The sequence below is a fragment of the Branchiostoma lanceolatum genome, chromosome 11 (genome assembly GCF_035083965.1).
Source record: "Branchiostoma lanceolatum isolate klBraLanc5 chromosome 11, klBraLanc5.hap2, whole genome shotgun sequence".
Lineage (NCBI taxonomy): Eukaryota > Metazoa > Chordata > Leptocardii > Amphioxiformes > Branchiostomatidae > Branchiostoma > Branchiostoma lanceolatum.
The window spans coordinates 1,740,658-1,765,790 of NC_089732.1; the positions used below are offsets into that span (position 1 = coordinate 1,740,658).

Consider the following 25,133-nt stretch of genomic DNA (forward strand, 5'->3'; position numbering starts at 1 on the left):
GCTGTAGGGAAACATGCACACACCGTACCACTACGGGGACTTTTCCATGCATGGAGTCATGTCTACGTCAACAGTCTTTGTATGGGTTTAGTCAATTATTTACTTAAATGTTTACACAATGGTCCTGGGCCCTGTGACAGTCAGCAGGTAGGGTGCATGCAAAATGCACCTGGACACAAAGAAATCTTAGTTTTCGGAACAATTCATGATCAGTACATCTGTGCAATGATCCAATGATGGACTTTCCACTGTCAATAATTAATATTGATTAATGCTTTTGTCAGCTGCTTTACTTTTTTCACATGCGTGACTGCAGTGCCATTGTATTCTACAGGGTGGCATGCATCATGCTATGTGCTTTACTTGCAGACTACCCTTTGTATTTTGACGTCATTCCCAAAGAAGTTTTAACTACTGCATGAGGAGACTCCATTAGTTGATAGGATTATTGTGCCACGCTGCTAACTAAAGGTAAAGCTGAATTACCAATAAATGGAAAAAAAAACACCAGAACTATATATATCATTACTTTCGTAGCAAAAGAGCTATCTACCACCCCAAAATTGTGACCATGGTAATAATTGTCCTACCTTTGACCTTAGCATAACTGGCATAACTAGAACATGAGATATAAAAACCGGAAGCTCCACTGGAGTTCCTAGGGAAGCCGCTTGGGGACCCAAAATCTAATCGTTTCCATTTTTGTCATACCCTAGCAACGCATAACATTCATGTAAAGTTTTGACAATTTCAAATCTTTCATGTCATCACAGGTGGAGATTGAATTTTATTTTCATATCATTTATTCTTTATTAAGCTACTCAGAGCCATTATGTACTAAAGGTGACTAAACGCAGTCATGGATGAGGGTATCATCCAACATGGAACGGCCTATCAACAAATATGAATAACAATATGAATATGTCTTCCTACGCCTTGCATCAAATGTTTCAGTTGTATGGTGAACAAACATTTTACGGCAGAGGCATATATATTTATAAGTAATGCGATTTCAAAGCAGTTATTGTGCATGGGCTACACAACATTTGGATAGAATACACAGGGAGTTCCAGAGTTGGGCACCGAACATTGGAGAACACTTTAAGCAAAACACAAGCAATGGAGCGAAAAAGTAAATTTTGCGATGACTGTATCTAGTCAAACAAAAACTCAGTCATTGTAATTTAACATAGCATTTGAATGAATAGTGAGCCAAACAAAAGGAGATAACAAATTACATTTTGTATAACTTTACGTCAAATTTACATGTTTTAATCGTCAGTACCATTGTTGATGCTGCTTTGAAGACAACCCACGCACTTTGATATAAAGTTTACATGATGTCAAACATTGCAGTGTGTCTTTTTATAATACAGCCCAACTGTGTAAAAAAATTGAATGAATGTTTATGGTCATGGCCCTGTTGATAAGCTTAAGTGATCTTATCTAAGGATTATTCAACATGCTTTGTATTACATAGTATTAGATAGTATGTGAGGAATGAGACTATATATTATAGACCTCCATTTGCCATGCACTTGCATTTACAGGTGTGGCTTTAAAACATATTCATGGTGGAGTTATTGCATTCCGATGACATCATACACCCTATCAGGATTATCTTCTCATGACAAGAATTTCCAGGGCCCTGGTTATATAAGAGCGTTTTCATTGCTTAGCGTTAACTTCCGTTTCTAGATACGTAAGTCGTAGAACGCTCGGGTTTTTGCTCTGCAACGAAGCTTCAGTAATTCCTGTGGAGGTTGAGAACCACAGACCCAGCCAGATGAAGGGACTTCTCGCTGTCGCTCTGTTCTTCTGCGGCCTGCCTTTTGTCAACGGTAGGAAATTATTATACATGCAATAATGTTTCTATAGATACTTTGATACTGATATAAATACATGTCATGTATATGTTATGGAGTTGGGTCATTTGTTGTAACGGCAGCCAGCATATGTTTGATCCTGAGAACACTGTGTCAGAGGTCTTGGGTTCGAAGCCTGTCATGTCATGCCCTTGGGAACGCCACTTTACTACACGACTTACATCTCTCCACCCAGGTGTAAAAATGGGTACCTGACTTTTGTTGGGGAGGTAAAAGGAGAGGGTTTGGATCATGACCCACTGCCCCTACGGCCTCAAAAAGCCTATGGGACTACATGTACCTACCTTTTATACATAATTAGGGTGTTATTAAGATTGCAATCTGAGTCGCCATTTCTATCAGGATCTCTGCCAGTATATTATCGGCAGTTCTGGTTTCATGCAAGACCTTCAAGTTTGTGTAAATATACCTTTAGCACTAATAGCTTATTACTCCATTGAATATGTGAGTCAACAATAGAGCATGTTGTAGCGTGCTGAAGACACCTGTTACAACAATAGCACTGCAACAAACGTGCCGTCCGGGGTTTAAGAGAATTTAGTAAGGAAATTTGAAATATTTTTGACTGATGCAACACCAACATCACAATGCGCAAGGATTATCAATAGGTGGTAATTTCTTCTGTTCGCTCCAGTCATTGTTATACTTATTATTGAGTGGGCCGACTAATACTCTCTCTTCGCAGTCAAGGGCTGAATTGTGAGGAGCTTTTAATTTATACAACTAGCGGGGATATTTCTATCAGGATCTCTGCCAGTACAATATCGGCAGTTCTGGTTTCATGCAAGACCTTCAAGTTTGTGTTGATATACCTTTAGCACTTAGCTTATTACTCCATGAATAGATGTGAGTCAACAATAGAGCATGTTGTCGCATGCTGGAGACACCTGTTACAACAATAGCACTGCAACAAACGTGCTGTCCGGGGCTTAAGATAAAGTAATGAAATTTGAAACATCAACATCACTAAAATGCCCAAGGCGTATCAACAGGATAATTTCTGCTGTTAGCACCAGTCATTGTAATAATCATTATTGAGTGGGCCGACTATTCTCTCTTTGCAGTCAAGGGCTGAATTGCGAGGAGCTTACAATTGGCGGGGATAGATCGCATTAGGGTCTGCAGCGGCTACCTCTCGGCCCTAAGCTGACCTTGATAAGACAATTGCCCCATGTTCGGCCTTAGGACTGTACACAAAACATTTTACAAGCCTGATCCACCAGAATTCTTGGGTTGCTGAGAAGGGAGAAAAAAAGAAATTGGTCAAATTTGGGTGAACCTGCTACCACAACCGGCTAACTTCTAATAATGATAGTAAATCATTCAACCCTTTTTTCTTAAATTTTGCTATTTTTCAGCAACAAATTGAGAAGTCTGGTGGAGGCTACCATGTTGCCATGGTAATGCTACTGCGATGTAAATGTAAAATGCGTCATGGATTATTCAAACATTAAGGACCCCGTTCCACCACACGTGTTTCAATCGACCTCTTTGAAACTCAGATGTGAATCAGCCATGACCATGAACCTAAAGCTTGTGTAAACATACCTTCCTTTTCTCACTGTTTGTTGATCTTGTGGTCGTGCAATGTGCCAATGAAATGTGGACAAACAAAACAATGACTGGCTTCTTTTCTAACTAAACAGGTGAAGCCATCTCTCCGTGTAGTTTTGTTTGCATAGTTGTACTGGGCGTATCCACTTGTGTTTACCCTCTCAGTCATGCACAATGCCTTTTAAATAATCTGTTTAAGCCTGTTTGGTATTATGTCATTTATTTGAATCAACAAACAGTAGGCCCAGTGACTTAAGCTTGCTTCTTTCCGAACTGTACAAATGAAGCCCTCTCTCTATGTAGTTCAATTGTGTATTGGGCGTATCCATTGGTGTTTATCCCTCTCAATCATGCACAGTCTGCCTTTGAAATAATCTGATGAAACCTCTTTGGGTCCATTTTTTCACATTTATCACGTTGAAAGCTTTTGAAGCTATTTCTGTTTTCATCTAAAATGTATCTAATAGATTAAAGGCACTACATTGTTCGTCAACGACATTGCAAGGCATTTTTATGCTTGACTTGACAATGTCGTTGACGAATAATGTAGTGCCTTTAATCTATTAGATACGTTTTACAGATGTAGATAAATGTGAATAAATGACTGTGAATTTGATACGGAAATGATGCAATAATTACATTCTACCCAAAAATATTTTATCATATATGTTTAATACCTTAAAATTCATTTTGTATTTCCTCGTATCTGTTAGTATATTAGGATTTATGATACAAGTTTTTCTAACGTTAACTTTGTTTAGTTTTGAGTTATGTACAATTTATGATATGATTCCTATTGTTAAGTTTCAAAGGGAGGCCCATGAAAAACCACCTAAGCTTCTGGCCTCCCCCGCATATTTTCTTTGCCCTGTATTTCTTTGTTTTGAATTACTTGTGTATGCACTTGTATCATAAATCCTAATAGATTAATAGATACGAGGAAATACAAAATGAATTTTAAGGTATTAAACATATATGATAAAAGATTTTTGGGTAGAATGTAATTGCATCATTTCCGTGTCAAGTTCACATATTCTAAACATATCTTATAGATTAAAGTACCTAAGAACATTCTTTGTCGACGACATCGTCAAATCGAGCATAAAAACGCCACGATCACATTCACTCTGTTGAAATGCAATGTTTATTGTTTCACATATGCAAATTTTTCAATAAACAATAAAAACGATCTCTTTTTGACTGCAGGCCTGGGGTGTCCCGATGGCTACTCGTACCTGGCACATGCCCGCCGGTGTTACCGCGCCTACGACCGTGAGAACACCTACGACCAGGCTTTGGCGGCCTGCCAAGAAAACGGCAGCACTCTTGCCATGCCTCGCGACGGAACCACCAACGACTTTCTCGTCGCTTTGAAGAATGCCGCAAACGCGGAGAAGCATTTCTACATCGGGCTGGACCGCCAGGACGGATCGTGGAATTACGTAGATGGAGGAGAGCTGGGTTACACCGACTGGGGTGACGGGGAGCCGAGTAATCTAGGTGGATATTGGAGATTTCTTTTTACACAACAAGTAATGTTTCACCTGCTAACGTTTCCGTGTCTATCAGACAGGTCCTTCTTCAGAGCTTCTGACAGGAGTACTTCAATCTAGAAGTAGCTGAAGTAGGTGGCACTTTTGCGGCAGGAACACAGTCCAAAACATGGCTAAGTTTACATGATTCAACAGTGTATATCCCCCCTCATCCCGGTTCATCACTGGTGTTGCTGTATGACATTTGTGATTGTGATCTCGCTGCAAAAGTTCACCACGTAAGCAGGCGAGACATTACAATAACTGGGTTTTTAAAATATATTTTTTTATTGTCAAAAGCTACTGTACTAACAATATATTACACAGACTCTCGAGGCAGCGCAGCTGATATTAGAGAATCAACATTTATAGACAGACCATACGTGTAGGCAATGGTTGTGTAAAAAGAAATTTCCAATATCCTATGTTCTACCGACCTGATGAAATTATTTTCGGTAATTTAGGTGGAAACGAGAAGTGCGCTGAGTACTTCCCTGGGAACTTTGACACAGTCTCAAAGAGAAACAAATGGAACGACCAGTACTGCTGGATTCCCGGCGGGTTCATCTGCGAAACTGGTAGGTTACAGATATTGATGTTAGAGGGTGCGTTAAGATACTATTTATCCATGTCAAAATTTCCTCTTAAATAGATGATCATAACCTTGAATTTACGTCTACAATGCTGTAATATTATAGCAAGAAAAAACATTGTTTTGGCCATACAACATCATCCTTAAGTTTATAATAAAAATATGTGTCTTTAAAAGAATGTCAATTTCTTTGTCACTTGGGGCAACCAGGAAAAGGCTTGATAAAAAAGCATAGATGCTTTGTAGGATATATTTCAACCGGAAAACATGCTTATTCGGCCTGTGGCGAAGATTACCAGGCTACCATCACTGGCTGTTTCCAGAACAAGGCTGATAAGGCTGTCACAGTGGTAACCAACAGATGTTTTCACCACAATATAGTCAAACCCTCCACCAGAGGCTCTAAATATTTCTTTGTCACCAACAGGCCCACGCCCGTACACCGATCGAAATGGAACCCAGTACAACGTGTTTGCGGAGAGCATGACGTACAACGCTGCTGCTCTGACCTGCGCGGCAGACGGCGGCCATCTCGCCGATGTGACGTCACAGGAGCTGCAGGACTTCCTGGTTGCCATGATTGAGGAGGTCGGTGCCGGTGGAGATTACTGGATCGGGCTTCGGAACGTGCCAGTGAGTGTTACATCAGATAAAAATGTACTTTTTGTCTTCACTTGAAAGTTCATCTGTGTCTTAGCTTGGTTAAAAAGTCATTCTGAATCAAAGCAGATCTCCAAGCATATCTATTAGTGGCAAGGCAGTATCAAAAGGGCCAACCAGTATCAAAAGCCCCCGGAGGCTTTCGATACTCAGGCTGGCTCTTTTGATTGGGAGACTGAAATTTAAAAGGGAAACCTAATATAAGCCTACTCCTCACTGTAGATTGTTTTTACTATGATCTAATGTCAATATAACACTGTTTTCTGTTTTGATGTTAACGTAGTTGAGAAATGATTACCTTCCAACATTCAGGTGTTGCAAAATTGTGTATCTGCTTTACATTGTACAGGGAGGGTGGACATGGTCCGATGGAACAGCGGTCAGCGGTTGTGGTTTCACCAACTGGGCACCGGGAGAGCCGGACAGTGCGGATGACAAGTGCGGTCAACTCTGGCGGGCTGGAGGATTCAAATGGGACGACGCCAGCTGTGATGAACAGCATTCCTTCATCTGTCAAATTGGTACTTTGTCATGATTTGATTTTTGAAACTTCTTTGTAGCAGCAGTACTACTTCAGTCTGTAAATGCAGAAATGTTTGCGGTAGTTTTATCTTCGTGGTTTTTGCAGCAACCGTTTCACCGCAAACTTAAAACCACCGCAAAAACTTTCTTCCAAATGGTGTTCTCCAAATCCCACCATGATTGTTGAAAACACCTCAGCACAGTGTTGTGATTTTTGTGTATTACTAAATGGAGTTTAAGGAAAGTGTTTATTCTATGAATTAGTCAATGTATGATGACATTGTTGCTGATTGTACTTTACCAGGTCCCGGTGAAGAAGACGCCTGTGGACCTCCCCAAGGTAATACATCACATAACACATTGTCATGATAGGCACTAGGTAGCCTGTGTTTATGCAATCTCTCGCTGACTGGGGTTAATGACCGCCGGGCCGACCGCTAGGAGTGTGATTTAGTCAGGTTAAGTTACAAGTTAAGGATATGACTCGTGGCTAAATTATTTCTGTTTCAAAAATACATGTACGTTCATCAAGTAGCCGTGATGTTCGACCGACCACAAAGTTTAACACACATTATGTTCGTACAACTTCCTTCCTTCAATATAACGCAAGGTTGACGATTTTTTTTTTTACCAGTTTGGCTGACACAGGATCCGTCATGGGTTGTGGACTCCTCTGGCACATCGTTGGTGACATATGATGCCGCAAAAGCCTTGGATGGGGACACTGGGACCTACTGGAACCCTCAAGGTACCGACATCATCATCATCATCAAAATGGTTTTATTATTTAATAAAAATCATTGCAGCCAAAGGTTGAATTGTGCCTTTTGTACAGTGCGCTTGCTTTTCACATAAGACATTATACAAATCATTTAAAAATAGTAACTGTTACAGTGGTGTTAAGAAATACATCGGCATTAAATTAGCTTGATTTTTGCTAGCTTATATTAAAAATAATTTCATCCAGTTCATGCCGTGGTATTCAGGAGACAACAACTGGTACATCGTCCTGGACCTCAAAGCGCCCCAAGCTCTGACCGGAATCGCAATCAACAACTACGGAGACACCGACCATGACAGTGCAGCCTTCACGTTGCAAAAGTCACAGGTTGGAATTAACCTTCTTTTGAAGACTACGTCAAGACATCATGCATTGTCTTAACCTCATTAACATATCTATTAAGAGTTTTGGTATAAAACCTGGTGTTCTCAGTCCTATCCTTAGTCACTGACGAAAGACAGAGGAATGCTGTCTGAAACGTCTGTTTCAAACTTTTATCCAGTTGCTTGTTTTAAACTATTCTTGACGTATCGCAGGTAGGGAGTCCGTACAACTGGGAGGACGTTGTGTCCGTCGACAACGTCCAAGGAGGGACGGACCGGCGCCAGGAGTTTGGTGGGTTCCAGGGAACAGCGCGGTACTGGAGGTTCCTGGTCACTCGGACCCACTCGGGCACGCAGCCATGGCTCACGGAACTGAACTTCAAGGGAATATCTGCAAGTAAGTATAGTAGATGAATTACAATGATATTTGGTATGTCGGTAGGTGTCGCTTTTGGGCCCCCTGGTATGTGACCTTGGTACTGCAGCAGAACTTCCGTTTTTTCCATCTTTTGACCTGGATGTGCTATGGTCTTGATTTTTTTTGTGGCAGAATATAGCTTGTGATGTAAGGAAGCAGTGGTGTAGGTTTGGGCCCCCTAGCAGCTTACTATGGAACTACAGGGGTGTTGTTGTCACAATCAAAACTTAAGGTGCTTTCCTGTAGGTTGGGTCAGTATTGAAAAATGAATTTTAAATCATGAAATTTACGAACTGTTTTTCCCAACACAGGGTGTCCCTGTGGTGTAGTGGTCTGCGCTTCTGTTACTCACCACATCATGGTGTGGGAGGATTTTAACTTTTAACGTTTCCCAACACAGCAATCCGCTGCCCCCTGGGGTACTTCCGGTGTGGACTGGGACAGATTGCCTGCGTCCTGGCGTGGAAACGGTGTGACGGGCGGACGGACTGTTCAGACGGGAGCGACGAGGAGGGTTGTGGTAAGTCTAGAAACAGTTGTCTCACTTTTAACTCACTGCACTTTAAGCAGCAGCTGTACGTAAATTAAAACTTGTCTTCTTCCCACTGTTGGTGACTCCAAGACACTGTACTTTTTTTCGGTAATGCAAGGAGACTAATAAGTATATTGCTCTTACAAACTTAAATTTGTATAATGATTTATTTCAAGTAGATGTCAGATTTTATGGTGTCACGTTGCATGCATGTACAGTGCCAGTGTCGCAATGCATGTTAAAGGCAACCTAAGCAATATTAGGGCGCTGAAAGTCACATATTCAAAATCAATTTTTTTCTGATTTCTATCCATAGTAAGTTTAGATAACACTATCCCATCGCATATCGACCATCATGGAGCAAAAATGTGATGTCGTTGGGTGGTGGGAACTCATCGAAAATCTGAGCACTTGGAGGCCAGCCATCATTTCAAATCTTCCGACCATGCACGATTCTGACCAATAAGTCCCGAACGCTTCCGAAGAAATAATCATGTGGTCATGGCTCAATTTCTTGGGCATTGTGACGTCACGCGGCCGGAAGTTACCGAAAATTGTCGACAGAAAACGGTTACGGCTGGATTTGGGGTTGATTTTTTGGGGGACCCAATAAATGAAATACTCCTTTTGTGCTTTGCGTCTGTGCTATCTTTAAACGCCTAAAGTATGAAATAATGATGCAGATGTGCTAATATAGGAAAGTAAATGTAAATTTCAACCTCACCAAACAGAATTGTTTTCCCCAGAATATTTCAAGTTTTACCCCCTGAAATCGCTTACATGATGTAGGGCACCTTTAAAAGCACGTGAAACGACTCTACGACGAATGCAACCATCCATCTTCTTACAATTTTCCAGAGTGCCTGCCGATTCCTGGGGATTTCAACCTCGGTGACAGACTTGCGATGCTGCCAAATCCGCTGGGCCAGACGACATTCGGGGAGGTGCAGAATTCCTCCGTGGCAGAACTGTTCAACAGTTTGTACACCAACCCAGAGACAGTCCACCCTGAGTTCAGAGAGTTTGCCTCTACGGTCATCTTCCCGCGGTGCAATGTCTCCGGTGAGAGCAACACCGACTGTCCTTCGTCCGGAAATGCACCTGACGCAACTTCATGCATGTGAGTAAAAACATGGTGTTTGGTGTGGCATTTAATGACAACTCTTTGGTGGAAACGATTTTCCCATGGGAATTTACGTAATTCCACTGTTTTTTTAAAGATACACTCAGTTTTAATGACGTTGAGGCCCAAGACTGCACGCTAGAATTGTATTTAAGCTGAAAAAGGCTGACAAGCGTGCAAGCTAAAAAAATATGAAAACATGTTGTAAAGACTGTTCTCCCATAATTGGCTGGTACTAAATCTACTACAGAAATGTAGTTATTAACTGCATAACATTTCTAGGAGGAAACAACTGTTGCCGTGCCGTTCGTGGTGTGAGGAAGTCCTCAACGCGGCTGATGACGGGATAAAGAACCTGCTGCCTGGATGTGACCTGTTCCCTCCGCCACAACACGGCTGCTGGAACCCTGAACCGGAGACACAGGACTACGAAGGTAATGAGGAAGTCTTGACTTTCCACTGGAAATAGCATTTGAGAATATAATTCAAATGATTGTTAAACTTTCTTCCAACACTAAGGTTTAAATTTTCAACGACTGTTGCCTTCTTCAGAATCATTAATAACTCTCGTGAGTTAATGTTCGTTGATTGGTCATTATTAATTCTGAAGAAGGCGACAGTGGCTGTCGAAAATTTGATACCTTTAAGTTAGTGTTGGAAGAATGTTTGGCATTGTATTACAATTACTTGCAACACAGATGAGCTTCCATGAGCAATAAGATTTTTATTCTTGTTACTTGAAGTGTACCATATCTACTTGCATCTTTCACAAACCAGACCAAGTATAAGTTACATTATTGTGTTTCAATATAAAACATTATGTGGTTGGGGACAAGTAATTTCTCTGCTGGTTGTGACAGCTTCTTCCAGTGCATCTTATAGCCTGGTGCACATGATGGAGGTTTTCAGCATATCAATCACATTCAGAAAATGCATTCAGGGAAACACATGTTGTACATGTTATGCAATCAGCTGCTAATAAACGGACATTTCTCTTCCCCAGTTTGCTACCATGGCAGTGGCATGAACTACCGTGGCACAGGAAGCACAACCATATCCGGGGCAGACTGTCTGCAGTGGTCCGTTGCACAAGGTGGTTTCTACACAGCCGAGTACCCCTTGGCTAATCTGGTCAACAACTTCTGCCGCAACCCGACCGGGCTCGAGCGACCGTTTTGCGTGACAGAAGATGGCAGCCAGGAGGAATGTGACCTCATTCCATGCAGTAAGTTGTCAAAGATAAAAGATGCCCTCTGATCTTAAGTAGGTATCTTTTTCATTAAAAACGAAATGGACATCATGTCCCTGGTGCTGAATGACATTCACACTGACACTGCTGTCCCTGGTGCTGAATGACATTCACACTGACACTGCTGTCCCTGGTGCTGAATGACATTCACACTGACACTGCTGTCCCTGGTGCTGAATGACATTCACACTGACACTGCTGTCCCTGGTGCTGAATGACATTCACACTGACACTGCTGTCCCTGGTGCTGAATGACATTCACACTGACACTGCTGTCCCTGGTGCTGAATGACATACACAAGGAAGATATCATCTTTGATCCCACATAGAGCTCATTCATTTCAATTTTTGATTGTAATGTCTGCCATCAATTTTCTCAAAGATACAGAATCTGATTCATTTATTCAAACTTATCTTTTCTTTGCATGATCTTCATGGCAACAACACTTAACTGTGAGAAGTACAATGTATAGGTGGCAAGCTGGCCTTGTGTTTAGGGTTGTTGACTTTGAGTCTAAAGGTTCTGGGTTCGAATCTCTGGCAGGTACATATATTGTGCCCTTGGGAAAGGCACTTAACAACTGATTCCTTACTCGATTGAGGTGAAATTGAGTACCTAGCTTTGGTTAGGTACGTCCTCTCAGATGGGACGTTAAGCTAGTGGCCCCACGTTTGAGGCGAGCCACATCTTGAGCATGCTCAAGATCACACTTATGGAAAAGAGCAAGGGTCCATCCCAACAGTCTTATGTCCAAACACCACACACCAGCTGGAAATGTACCATTATTACATATCATTGAATTCATGATACTGATGATAATGATATTATCATGATGATGATGATAACTTGTCTTTGATAACTTGTTACGCCTAGATACCAACCTTGGCTGCTTGGACATGATACTGATGGTAATGATATTATTATTATGATGATGATAACTTGTCTTTGATAACTTGTTCCGCCCAGATACCGACCATGGCTGCTTGGACATGGGTATTAATGATAATGATATTATCATGATGATGATAACTTGTCTTTGATAACTTGTTACACCTAGATACCAACCTTGGCTGCTTGAACGTGGGTACTGATGATAATGATATTATCATGATAATGATGATAACTTGCTTTGACAACTTGTTACGCCCAGATACAGACCTTGGCTGCTTGGACATGGGTGTTAATGATAATGATATTATCATGATGATGATTGTCTTTGATAACTTGTTACACCTACGTAGATACCGACCTTGGCTGCTTGGACATGGGTCCTCCAAACTACGGCAAGAGAAGCCCCGGCAAGAAGTTCTACTACGTGGGAGAAAGGATCGCATTCACCTGCAACGAAGGGTACAAGCTTCAATCCGGGTATCCCAGGGAGGTGAGGTGCATCGAAGGAGGCACCTGGCAACATGAAAAGCCTACTTGTACAGGTGATGGTTATCATTCTTTACAGGTTTGCGTAGTAAAACCTTTGTTGGATCCGTTGGCATGTGTCGAGGTTGACATCTTGAATCGTGACGTTACAGGGTCGGCATACCGTTTTATTGGGAGAGGTGTTTTTTGGGTCGCTAGTGTTCTCTCCACTTTTAACAAATCGGGGAAACAAATGGACACACAACTATCACACATAAAAAGAAAAAAAATTCAGTACCAATTCATATTCATAAAGATGACCTGTAATCGCTAAACTAACAGCAAGCCTGAAGTAAATGTAGCACAGATACTTAATTCTAGTTATCCTTGCTGCTGGACCCTGAGTTGGCCTATAGTTTTTTTTACATTTCAGGCACTAGAAAGGCAAGGTAGTCCCATAGCCTTTTTGAGGCCGTAGCTTCTGTGGGTTGTTATCCACTGTGTCTTGGGCAGTGGTATATACTAAGGAATGCGGATCCCATCCCTCTACTTCCATCGCCTTTTACCCAAAGCCCTGGGGAACTCGGTCCAACTGTTCAAACTTAACCAGCAATTTATCTATTTTCATGATGTTTTATTCAGATATGATGTTTCTTTGTTTTCATGATGTTTTTTCAGACGTGATATGGACACAAAATAAGATGACAATCAGTCAGAAATATATATAGCAGCTGCTTCTATTGATATTGATTAATTGTCTTCTTGACAATGGTCAATGACATGCACTTGTCCCTTCTTTAGTCAATCTTGGAGGAAGGCTGGAGAAGGAGGTTCTCGAGGCGTACAGCGCTGATCTGGCACCTGAGACTGAGGAAAACCTCCTCATCGGCTTCACGGGTTCTGTGGAACAGATCGTTGACTTGGTAAGTCAATTTATAGACATTAGAAACTCCTCCAATGATTATAAAATACCATTGTCATCCCATACTACTACACCATATTGTATAAGATAGATTGATTAGCCTAATAGAATGTTATCTTATAATGTACCAGTGGATGCCATACTTTGTACCTTGTTGTGCAATAAAGTTATTATTATCATACCCGTGCCGCGATGACTTTCGATACGGATGTTTGGACCGGTCCATACTTTATGGTACGGCCAGGGCTTCCCTAGTTTGAATCGACGATTTGGACTCGCTTCGAGTGCGCCGGTTGTGCCGCTGTCGAAAATTGGAAAACCAGATTCGGACGTTTTGATCGATGTTGTTACACTTTTTTTGTTCAAGGACACAAAACTCTCTCAACTTCTGTCCCATTTTGCATTGGAATGTGCGTTTCTTCTGGTGGGTGTGACATGAAAAAATACAACACGGTGATAAGATACAATGGGCGATGCTGAACACACCGTGTTGTATTCTATATACCGTTATTTTTTGAGACTTAGTTTCACTGTAGGTGGGAAAAGGAGGACGTAAACTTGCAGAGTTATGTTTTTGTGATAGAGAAGTTCCCGCGAAAGCTAAACCATCAGCAAAAGTTTGAAGATTTATAATTTCATCTGCTTACCCATTTGAAATCCTTTTTTGGTTTCAAGAATTAGATAACTCACTTATTAAAAGTACACGACTTGATCAATTCCTAAATTTTTATTTCAGGATGAAAAGAAGGAGCAGCTAGTTGCGTCTGTGGTGATCAATCTCGTAAGTTTTCACTGAGTTATGACAACTTTAGGACAACATATGTTTGGCAAATAGGCTGTTCACATCGGTTACTAGAATATTCTTCAATCAGTGACTTAAGAAAGGTGACAAAATATGTACCTCCAATTTTTCGACGTCCACTGTACGTCTTGATCACGGAGTGACCTTGTCTCGCGAGAGCACAAGACTAGGTCGAGACTTGTGTAGATCTTCCTGCCTCCCCCTCCTCCTTGCGGAGCAGATGTAAGTAAGACTTGGGCAGCCCCCAGCCTTCGTTAAGTCACTGATTGAAGAATATTCTTAGTAACTGTAATCACACCTGACTGATGAATCTCTTCAACAATGTCTTCACATCATTTTGTCTTCTAGAGGTTTTTTGGGCTGTTCCATTGTTTGGCTGCCACAAGTAGATTTTATGGATGACGTCCTATTTTTGCCCAATTTTGAAAAAAGAAAGAAACAAGAAATTTTGATCCTTTCTGGTGATGCCTTGATCAGTCTGGTTGCCTTGAGAATGAATTTGTAGCGATACTTGAATAATTAGCTACCACACTAGTATCACTCTGTGCACTTCTTAAATTCAGGAATAAAAGATTTTTTGTGATACGTTTTGGTCGCTTTGATTTTTGTTACAACGTAAATGATCTCTATTTCGAAAAGGCAGGCATCCGTTTTTTCACTTTCTTGCATATCAGATTTGGATTCAGCAGGTTATGTCATACGTATACGTAGTATATACTTGCTGTCGTCTTATTTTCATTTGCGGCGCATCGAAATGTCCTTTTTCCCCAGACTTGGCAGGACAGTCGGCTGAAGTGGGATCCAAAGTACTACGATGGTATCGAGGCATTCAGCATCCTCGGCAGTAGTGTTTGGACCCCAGCAATGACCCTCAAGAGAAAGTACGTCGTCTTTTCTTTACCCAGTCTAATTAAAGGCAACCGAAGCAACATTACGGCCCAAAAATCGGATTTTGAAAGTCTATTTAATATTTAGTCATTTCTATAGTACACGATTGGTTCAAACGACACTATCACAATGTATAGCGACGTCCATGATGCAAAAATACGACATCGTTGTGATGTGAGAACTAACTGAGAAACTGGGGTTTTTGTAGGCTCGTGAAACTAAGGGGATAATCATAAGGCACGTTTTTGCACGGTTTTAAAATGCTCAAAGTATGAAGTTATTACGGAAGTATGCTAAACAGTATTATTAAATGTCACAAGCAAAAAGATTTAACGATTTTTTTATTTCCATTTTTGGCCCTAATATTGCTTAGGTTGTCTTTAAGGTTGGTTACTAGCTATACAAACAAACAAAAGGGGACAATAGAGTATGATGACAGCCCACTTTTTTAATAAACACTGAAGGGCGGTGATGATAATGAAATATTACTCTATGAGGAGACAACGTTTTTCATGACAAATTTGTCAGAAAGCAGTCGACCTTGCATCAGTCTAAGACAGCTTTGTTGTTAACTTCACAGTGCCGATACCGAGTACGATGGCCTGGAAAAAGGAGTACCGGTCCGGGTCAACAGCAATGGTACCGTAACCTGGAGGGTAGAGACCCTGACCACCACCGTGTGCAATGCAGACCCCTTCTACTTCCCTGCAGACGCCATGGATTGCGAAATTTGCTTCTCTGCAGCCATAGCAACCGACCAAACCATTCGTAAGGCTTTGCAAACATTCATGAAAGTATATTGATATCAGTAAGTTTGTTTTACAAGCTTTAGGGCAGTTCAGTGATGATTTCATTTCTGAACTCAAAAAAAGGTTCTCCAGGTTTTACAGGTGCTCAGGTAGAGTAAGTTGAGATAAAAAAATTGCACGTACAAACCATTTTCGATGTTTCTATTGGCCAGTATCCTCCAATGCTGTATGTCTTTCATAAATAATTCAATCTGTTCCAAACATAACATGTTAGATGTCTGGTATATACTGTTCTTAGTGCCATTAGAGGATATTCTCGCCTCTGAACATCTGCCGATGATAATTTTTTGTTTTGATATGTTGAACACAGAATGCGGAGAAGACAACTCTACAGAAGACGAGACCAACAGTCCCTGCGACGTCTGGTCTACCACACGACAGGAGGGCGAGTGGTATCAGGTAGCATAATTATGTAATACGATCACAACTTGAATGATACGTGTTCCTGTGAAGACCTGCTTTGAACAATTGTCTTCTTCTTTGTGAAGTGGTTTGAGTCACCTTTACAATAAAATCTACACCTATGTTCACTTCTTGTATTCTAATCAGATATCTTTTCATTAACCGCCACTGTTTAAGCCTGATAAAAACGTGAGTGATACACGCTTATGTGTATTGGAAAGGGTCGCAGTCCTTAGGACGGGACGTTAAGCCATGGTCTGTTGTTCATTGTGCTTGTCGAAAAGAGCTAGGGGAATTTCCCCGGTACAATGAATCTGTAAATACTGTACATAGCGTCTCTGTCTTCTCTGTCACGACCAGTGGAAGAGTAGCATATCTGTTCATTGACTTTATTTGAGCTAAACTGTTTCAAAATCACTTTCCTTTTATCATATCAGAAGGACAGGATCTTCGCAAGAGACGACAAGGAGGCGTGCTTCGCTGTCCATCTGGAGAGGATCCCCCTGTTCCACATCGCCACGACTGTCGGGCCCTGCGTCATCCTGGTGGTGCTGATGATCATCACCTTCATCATGCCCATAGACAGGGGAGACCGGATCTCGTTCGGAGTGACCATTCAGCTCTCCATGGTCGTGTCTCTCGTGTTTGTCACGGAGGTACTTCCTGTCAAGGGGGCGCTGCCGTTTTTCGGTAAGTAAAGATAGATAAAGTCGTGTTGTTTCTATGAACTGTTTTTCAAATATCAGTGAATAGTCCCCTAAGGTTAGTAAGTCAATGGTTAACAACAGAAAGCACAACCAATGTTTACCACCTGCCGGCATTTTGGCGGACCGTCTGTGACCTTCTTCAGGGCAATACTTATGGCAGAACCAGTCAGCAAAACCAGTCAGTATTGCCCTGAGGAAGGTGACACACGGTCCGCCAAAATGCCGGCAGGTGAACAACATTAGCTGTACATGTGTGAACAGAAAGCTTTATTGACCACTGTTTTTCAAATAGATTGAGAACAAGCAGTTTTTGATTCTTTTGATTCAACTGCCTTGGCATTCTAGTAACTGTTTACCATGGATGATTTTACAGCCACACTGATTGTTGTGTGCATGGCACTGATGGGACTCTTCCTCTTCTTCACCATGGGCATCATCAAGCTCCACGACAAGGAGGGGAGCCTGCCTCCGTCTGCGAAGACTTTCTTTCTCCGCTATATGGCAAAGTATGTGCTGTTCGTAACTGTTACAATAACTTGAATTAGACTTCATAGATACGTTACATAATAATACTCTTAAGTTGGAGCATACACAAAGTTTATTATATGATTAGACCAAATGGCAATTGAGATACATTTTGAAGATTATTCACATTGAGAACACAGTATGTGTTGCAGCACAGTTAGATACTATTAGATAACACTATTAGGTAGATGTGAACTGCATGTAAAATCTAACCATGGTCAGATAACTGACCAATAGAGCCAATGGACATTACCTGGGAAGTCCAAATGTGATCTCGTGAGAGTTATAGATCTTGCGAGTTTACCTTCGAAAGTGATTGTTCATTGTTGATCCTGAAGAAGGCGACAGTGGTCGTTGAAAATTTGATCCGTGCATTCCTTTGTGTTGGAAGAAATTTTAGTATTGTACTGAAAACTCCTTTATCATTGTCATTGTTAAGGATGCTGCTGTTGGGAGACCTCACAAAGAAGAAGCGTCCGACCAACAACACCGCCATCGAGCTGGCCAGCTTCCGATTCAACGAGAACACAAAGCCGTTCTCTGGAGAAGACCCCGCTGATGCGTACGAGACCGCCGGCCCTTACTCCTTCGAGCCTCCTACAGCCGAAACCAACTTCGCCTTCGATGCGGAAGACGCGATGACGTTCTCCGGAGAAAACGCCGCTGATGCCTCCGGGACCACCGCGTACGAGTCCTTCGAGACTCCTACACGTCCGGTCGAGGCCATTGCCAAGAAGATGATCGTCTTCGAAGGCAGTCCAGGTGCGGGATCAAACCCGGGGCTTCTAGTTCCAGAGGCAAGATTGCTAATCACTGCGATCTTGCCTCTGGAGTCTGGAACTAGAAGCCCCGGGTTCGATCCCAACATGCATGCTACCGGATAGGGTCGCAGTCATTAGGACAGGACGTTAAGCTGTGGTCCACTGTTCATTGTGCTTGTCGAAAAAAGCTAGGGGAATTTCCCCGGTACAATAAACCTGTAAATACTGTACATAACGTCTGTCTTCCTGTCTTGACCAGTGGAAGATTAGCTCATTGAGCTCATTTGAGCTCAGCTGGTTTGAGATCACTTTCCTTTCCTTTCCAGGGCCTTCCGATGTCTCCAAGACAACTGCCCAGCCAACTGCAGCCCTGGAGGCCAGCCTGCTGATGATGGTGTCCAGTGTGAAGGAGCTGACAACTGTCATGAAGACCGAAGTGGGGGAGCTCGCCAAGGCAGTAAACAACCAGGTACAGGCTGCTGTATTGATTGATTGGTTTGTTGGTTGGTTGGTTGGTTGGTTAGTTGATAGATTGACTGACTGACTGACTGACTGACTGACTGACTGACTGACTGACTGACTGACTGACTGACTGACTGACTGACTGACTCATTGATTGGTTCATTGATTGGTTCATTGATTGGTTCATTCATTTCCTTTTTCTATGAAACATTACACATTGATACAGGCTTAAGATATACACAAAATCAAATACAAACATATATATAGCTAAACTAACTGCACCGTAAACCATAGCTGTTGTGAACAATCAAATTTCTGTAGTGCTAGTAGCTGCAATGTCAACAAACGTTTGATAATTCAGTTATTGGAGGAGAGTACTGTAAATGCATCTAAGTTCGCGTGGTTTTTATTTCGCGCTAAGGTGAAAATGGAGTGTTCGCGGTGGTTTGCAGATTGCGGCAGCACTATAGTCACATACTGCTACATTATTGTACAAAAATGTTGGCGGTGGTTTTAAGTTCGCGGTGAAATGGTCGCCGCAAAAACCACGAACATAAAACCACCGCGAACATTTCTGCGTTTACGGTAATCTGTTTAAGAAAGTTTAACATATCCTCCTTTGCCTTGATTCAACAAACAACCAGACACAGGAGCTGAAGGTCGAGCTCTCCGATGTCCTGAAGACCGAGATGGGGAAACTCTCCAAGGCAGTTAACAACCAGACAGAGGAGCTGGCCAAGCTGATGAAGAAGGAGGAGGATCCGGAGGTGTCCGATTACACCCTTCTGGCCAAGGTGCTGGACAGGCTGTGTCTTGTCCTGTACGTCATCAGTATCATTGTGGCCGTGCCCACCACCATGTATCTGGGCAAGTAAAGATCTAGTTTGCATTCGGATCTGGTTTGGATTCGGATCTGGCTTGGATTCGGATCTGATTTGGATTCGGATCTGGTTTGGATTCTGATCTGGTTTGGATTCTGATCTGGTTAGACACAGTAAACCCACCCAGACAAACTGCAACAGCTTTCAAGTTAATAAGTAGTTATCCTATAGGTGGAACGTACATAACATTCATCTGAGTTCTAGAAGATTGCTCATAGTCTAAAAATCTGGATCTAGCTTGACGTGTGTAAAGTAAATAACAGTTGTGTTTTTTTTCTTTTCAGTTTATTTACTTATTCATTCATTTAACAGGGACAACATATTGCCTATCAAAGATGTTTCAATGTGTACTGATGATGATGATGGGTCAAAGACCCTTAATATGATAAGATAAGGCAAGATATAACAGTCGTGTTTTTGCATGTTTAATTCATTTTATTTACTTAATTTATTGATTCATCTAAGCAGGAAAGGAATAGCGACTAGGATGTTTTCAATTGGTCCTGGACTGATGTAACAATTATGTTTTTTGTTCAGTTTCAGATCACTTACTTATTTATCAGTTCATTTATTAATTCATTAATTTAAGGTGTTTTCAATGTGTACTAGGTGGAAGACGCTAAACATAGATACAAGGAGATGAGATGCTTGCATCAACCAATGATTTCATCTGGTAATAGAAATACCACTTTGATGTACCTGAGCAGGCTCACGTTTTAGCATTTACATGTATCTAGTTTAAGAGTCGTAGGGCCTTGTAATGTGTATTAAATTGGATTGAATAATCATTTGTTTTTGTGTAAGAGTCTTATACACAATGTGTACATTTTGAAGGGTCAAATCATCAATAAAAGGAAAACCAAGGAATTATATTTTTTGTGTCCTTCACAAAATCATTGCCTCATTTAGTATTCTTTTAACCAACATCTACACATGATAAAAGTTATAAATAGACAAACTTTGAACCAAAGAGCTATTTGGATATTTACTGCATCAGAGAGCACTTGTCCTGAGTTGTCCACTTTGTTTCCTACTCTCTAAACGATTAAAAAGGAATATGCACTCAATGTTTCTCCATTCCTTGGGTTTTGCAACTGTCTAATAGCACCGTCTAGCGGAACAAATCTGTGATGCAGTTACAGTACAATCCCCTATGGGAGTTTGCGTGTAATCGTTGAAAGCGCCTTCTGGCGGATGTAGAAATAATCGTCACGTCACAGATGGTTATGTTGAGGTCAGTTTTCCGAACATGGTAAAGACTATCACTTCGGGGACAATCTAATGTATGATGAGGTCTGTGGTATACTATACGTATGTTTTATCACTCGAGTACTTCCACGCATGGTTTGTATGATTATTCTATCGACTAAAGGCGCTCATTTATATCTGAAGAGTATGGATGGCCCGGTGTCTTTCAAGCTTTTATTAAAGCGAGCCGTTAAGCGAAGCTGCAAGGCCCTGTAAGCTATCGGCAGAGAGAGGGAGAGAGAGGGAGAGAAGAAGAGCATTCCTGAGCTGAAGCACCTCCTCTATTCACTGGGCGGAGCTTTATTAACACCGTGTCACGGTCAGGTGCAACCTGTTTTGTGGTGGAGGATCATCTCCGTTACCTGCAGTACCGTAAATCTTCACTGGTCGGCGCTTTATGAGTACCGTCTAGCCACTAGCACTGTCAGGTGCAGCCTGTATACTAGTATTTTGGTGCCTGGAAACGACTTGAAGGTACAGAGTGGTGGTAAGAATAAGCAAGGAGGTTATATATAACCTCCTTGGAATAAGGTAGCAATATATAGAAAGAAAACAATGGTTTCAAGAGCCGTTATTGCACCAAAAGACGTGTTGTTGCGAACTTGTATTAGAATAGAAATGTAAGTGTAATAGAAAGACTGTGTCGTGGTGTGAAGTAACTGAGAGTTGCAGACATATCGTTTATTGGTATCTAGAACTTCTAAAACATTTAACAGGAAGTAAACGTGTTAAGTCATCCGCTCCGTAGCGATGGAGTTGTCGGTGTCGGAAACAGTTAACGTTACCCTTTCAGACCGTCTGCCTTAGCAGTTTGGCTGATATACCGTGACTATATGTGAGTATTAGGTGTCATCTGTGATCAGGTCAAAGGTTAAAAAAATTGCCAGGTGAGTTGACAAACTTGATGAGCTCCCTGTTTTCAAGGTGTTACGGACGGAATGACTGAATTCAGCTGCTGCTTTTCTGTGAACGCGTTGAGACTCAGGTATGTACTCAGAATGTGGACAGTTTAGAGTTATGCGATACTGCAGTAGTCATAGCCGCGGCGACTGTTGGAGGGCTTCTTTTGCTTGCAGTCTAGTACATTTTGCCCTATCAATAGAGGTAATGTATAATACTGCAAGCGCAAAAGAAGCTCTCCAACACTGGTAACAGTCGTCGCGGCTAAAGTAGTCATATAAAAAAACATTCTAAACCCATATTATACACTCTTGTATTAGGTAGATTAGCCCTTAGATATATACAGAACTGTAGTTATGTTCCAGCCATACTTTGTACCTTGTACAATTGTTGCGCAATAAAGTTATATCAAAATGTTTATTGTGGAAAATTTACTGGCATGCTTAGTTTGTTTGATATATATGAATATAATGTGGTTTTGGCTTGTTTAACGCCAGGGTTGCATACAAGATGTTGATTATACCACCTGTGTGACAGACGACATCAACATAATTTACCCAAATGGCCTTTTTGGTGGCTGAACCACAAGTGAAAGATGCATGCTGTGGAAGTAGTGTAACTTTGAATACGTAACGGACTATCATGAGAGTGGGAAGTAAGTGTGTTGTTGCCAATTTGTTCACAAAATAGAAAACCGTTCATAACAATTGTTGATATGCCAATTAAAGAAAGTCTCACGTATAAAACACAAAATAGCTTTGGCTTCCGATAAGGAAATTATGTATGTACTTTATGTCTTAAAGATTACCACAGTTTCGTGAAGAAATTTGTATTCATGTTCTTTATTTTATTGTAATTTTAGTTATCCATTTTGATGTTATTGTCAGAAACCTTGCAATGATTTGTATACAGCTGTAAACGAGCGGACGATGTGTGTTGTACAAATGTCTAACCCTCCTTGCCTTAACGAATGTAAACGTTAAACTTTGTATTTCTAGAATTATAGGGCGAAGACTTTTATGTAGCTTTGGGCATATGAGTATGTTACATATGACTTGTAGTACAGAGAATTGTACATTTCAATGTACGTGCTTTTGATATTTGTATTTCTTTGTCAGAATTGTAGTGGTAGCATGTATATCAAAACAATGTTCAGTAGATATGTTTTCTTGATCTGTTGTCTTTTCTTCTTGTCCATGTGTGATTTATTGAATAAAGAATACTTTTTAATTATCTGTTTCTCCGTTTCGCTTGTCATTTTATTCTCACATCAGATACGAGGCTTGTCAACAATTGATTTGACATATATATGACTTGGCCAATACCCATAGTTTAGGAGGTTAGCAATTGGTATATTCAGATTAATAACACTCACCTGTGTAACAGGTGTTCATGAACATAATTTACCCAAATGGGCTTTTTAATGTCCAGACCACTAACGAAAGATGCTTGCTCTTAAGGTACTGTAAAGATTTGCGGGGGTGTAGGTGGGGTTGGGGCACCAAAGGTCGCGAATAACGAAATTAAGATATTAATAACGATATTAAGAATTTGCATACAATATTAAACCTTGTATTGAGGGCAGGGCTAGAAGAGTCTGGGAAATAGTGGGAAAATGAACTTGTAATGACTAATTTTTGTAATATTTGTATAATTCTGGCATCATGAAACATCGTGTTACGTGACGTCTTGCGACACAGCCTGGCGTGGCCAGACCGGCCTTAAGGGCACCGCTGAGGGCCCTAGTTTTTTGAGCCACTAAGTTCCAAGACAGAGAACTAGTGGTCTCCTAAACCATAGGACAGCTCAGCTCAGCCGTCCAAGGCTCGCACATGCCAGCCCACTTGGGCTGACATCTTCCCCCGAAAAAGGAGGCTGCCGTTCCATAACATGGATCGACATACCTTCAAATCATTCTTGTCTAAAGCCCAGAGTAGCTTCGTGCAACTTTTACTTGTGGTCCAAGAACTGAGAGGAAGGACTGATTTCTGCTCATTCGTTATTCATAACTGAACCTCCTTATAATAAACAGTGGTCCCATTCGTACTTTGATATCTACTGTTGTCTTTTACCTGTATTTCGCTTTTTATGAAGGAGATTTTGCTTGTTTTGGAGCCGACGATGACAATTTATGATAATATGGCACCTTGGTGACTTTGTGACGTCAGCTATGCCCACCTGTTAGTTTCAGGAGAATTAATGAATTTTTAACCTTATTTGGGTTGGGAATGTTGATTTTCCTAAATCTTCACAGGGCATACTCAAACCATAATCGTGTCTCCCTGTGTTAAGTCTTATTCTAAATTAGTAAGTCTTAAGTAGGATAAGATAAACCTGTTTCTTTAGCTCAAGTAAAGCACAGTCTCTGTATCTGTTTTTGCATCGTTCAATCGGCATAACCGCACCTTCAAAAACAGTCGCTCTCTGTGCGCTCCCAGGGCGACGTTGGCGCGCTCTCGGCGCTCGCTCCGCGCTCTGGCCAATATGAGGTCGCGGAGAGAACGCAGCGAGAGCGCCGTCCAAGTGGTAACTAATAATATATATGCAAGTTACGGTACGTTCATAATCACACTTTACTTCTTGATCATAACACACACACAACGCGCTAGTGATTCACACTGGAACAAACAAGCCACTAATGTTCTTCAAGAAATAAAACATTTATTATGCAAACGGAAAATTGTGTCGTCTTTTTGATTGTAAACCTTTCCAGCGACACACAATACCATGTAATTGTCAAAGGAACAAGGAAGATATGACTGACCGAAATCAAGTTTCCAAACTTTTGTGTAAGGCTTATTTCTCTGCACAACAACAGCAGCATGAAACAAATAATACATAGTATCATAACATTATTAGAATTTACAACACTGAGGTATCAAAACTATTATTTCAACCAAGGACATTATATAATATTAGTTGTTTCAGCACACTTTAAATTCAACATATATAAGGCACAGTATCATACAACTGATATGTGTACACATATTCAAGCAGCTGATTTCATGCAAATACATAGACAAAATATTTATCAACATCATAGCCAAGATGACAGTTACTCAAGCAACTGGACAGATTTTAAAAACAGTCAGATGTTTAACGCAGCATCCGCAACATTTCGTCTGACCATTTGCAAATCTATCCAGTTGCTTGAGTAACTGTTACCTTGTGTATCTCATAACCTGGATGTCTAAACTTCATTGATATATCAACATAATATCACTATGTTGCACTCATGTAACGTCTCAAAACGACATCATTTCACTGAAAACATCATGTCCTGTTTAATATATTGCA

General features: G+C 41.1%; 2 protein-coding genes across 2 annotated transcripts; both read left to right on the plus strand.

Moving 5' to 3' along the window:
* Positions 1–1,786: 1,786 nt before the first annotated feature.
* LOC136445056 (C-type lectin lectoxin-Lio3-like) lies at positions 1,787–5,361 on the plus strand. Its single transcript, XM_066442909.1, has 3 exons — positions 1,787–1,841; positions 4,647–4,931; positions 5,300–5,361. The coding sequence occupies exons 1-3, from the start codon at positions 1,787–1,789 to the stop codon at positions 5,359–5,361; spliced, it is 402 nt and encodes a 133-aa protein (XP_066299006.1).
* Positions 5,362–7,894: 2,533 nt separating this feature from the next.
* On the plus strand, positions 7,895–20,543 carry LOC136445057 (uncharacterized). The gene is made up of 17 exons (XM_066442910.1): positions 7,895–7,901; positions 8,068–8,247; positions 8,669–8,788; positions 9,659–9,920; positions 10,206–10,357; positions 10,927–11,148; positions 12,415–12,606; positions 13,331–13,452; positions 14,188–14,232; positions 15,025–15,134; positions 15,722–15,909; positions 16,261–16,349; positions 16,790–17,042; positions 17,433–17,565; positions 18,024–18,346; positions 18,672–18,814; positions 19,452–20,543. The coding sequence occupies exons 1-17, from the start codon at positions 7,895–7,897 to the stop codon at positions 19,680–19,682; spliced, it is 2,772 nt and encodes a 923-aa protein (XP_066299007.1). The 3' UTR covers positions 19,683–20,543.
* Positions 20,544–25,133: the final 4,590 nt, after the last annotated feature.

Coding starts and splice junctions, on each gene's coding strand:
- LOC136445056 (XM_066442909.1), top strand. CDS start 1,787: ATGAAGGGACTTCTCGCTGTCGCTCTGTTCTTCTGCGGCCTGCCTTTT. Junction 1,842..4,646: donor CGGCCTGCCTTTTGTCAACG/GTAGGAAATTAT, acceptor TTTTGACTGCAG/GCCTGGGGTGTCCCGATGGC. Junction 4,932..5,299: donor CTGGGGTGACGGGGAGCCGA/GTAATCTAGGTG, acceptor TATATTACACAG/ACTCTCGAGGCAGCGCAGCT.
- LOC136445057 (XM_066442910.1), top strand. Junction 13,453..14,187: donor TGGAACAGATCGTTGACTTG/GTAAGTCAATTT, acceptor TTTTTATTTCAG/GATGAAAAGAAGGAGCAGCT. Junction 17,043..17,432: donor GGGGGCGCTGCCGTTTTTCG/GTAAGTAAAGAT, acceptor ATGATTTTACAG/CCACACTGATTGTTGTGTGC.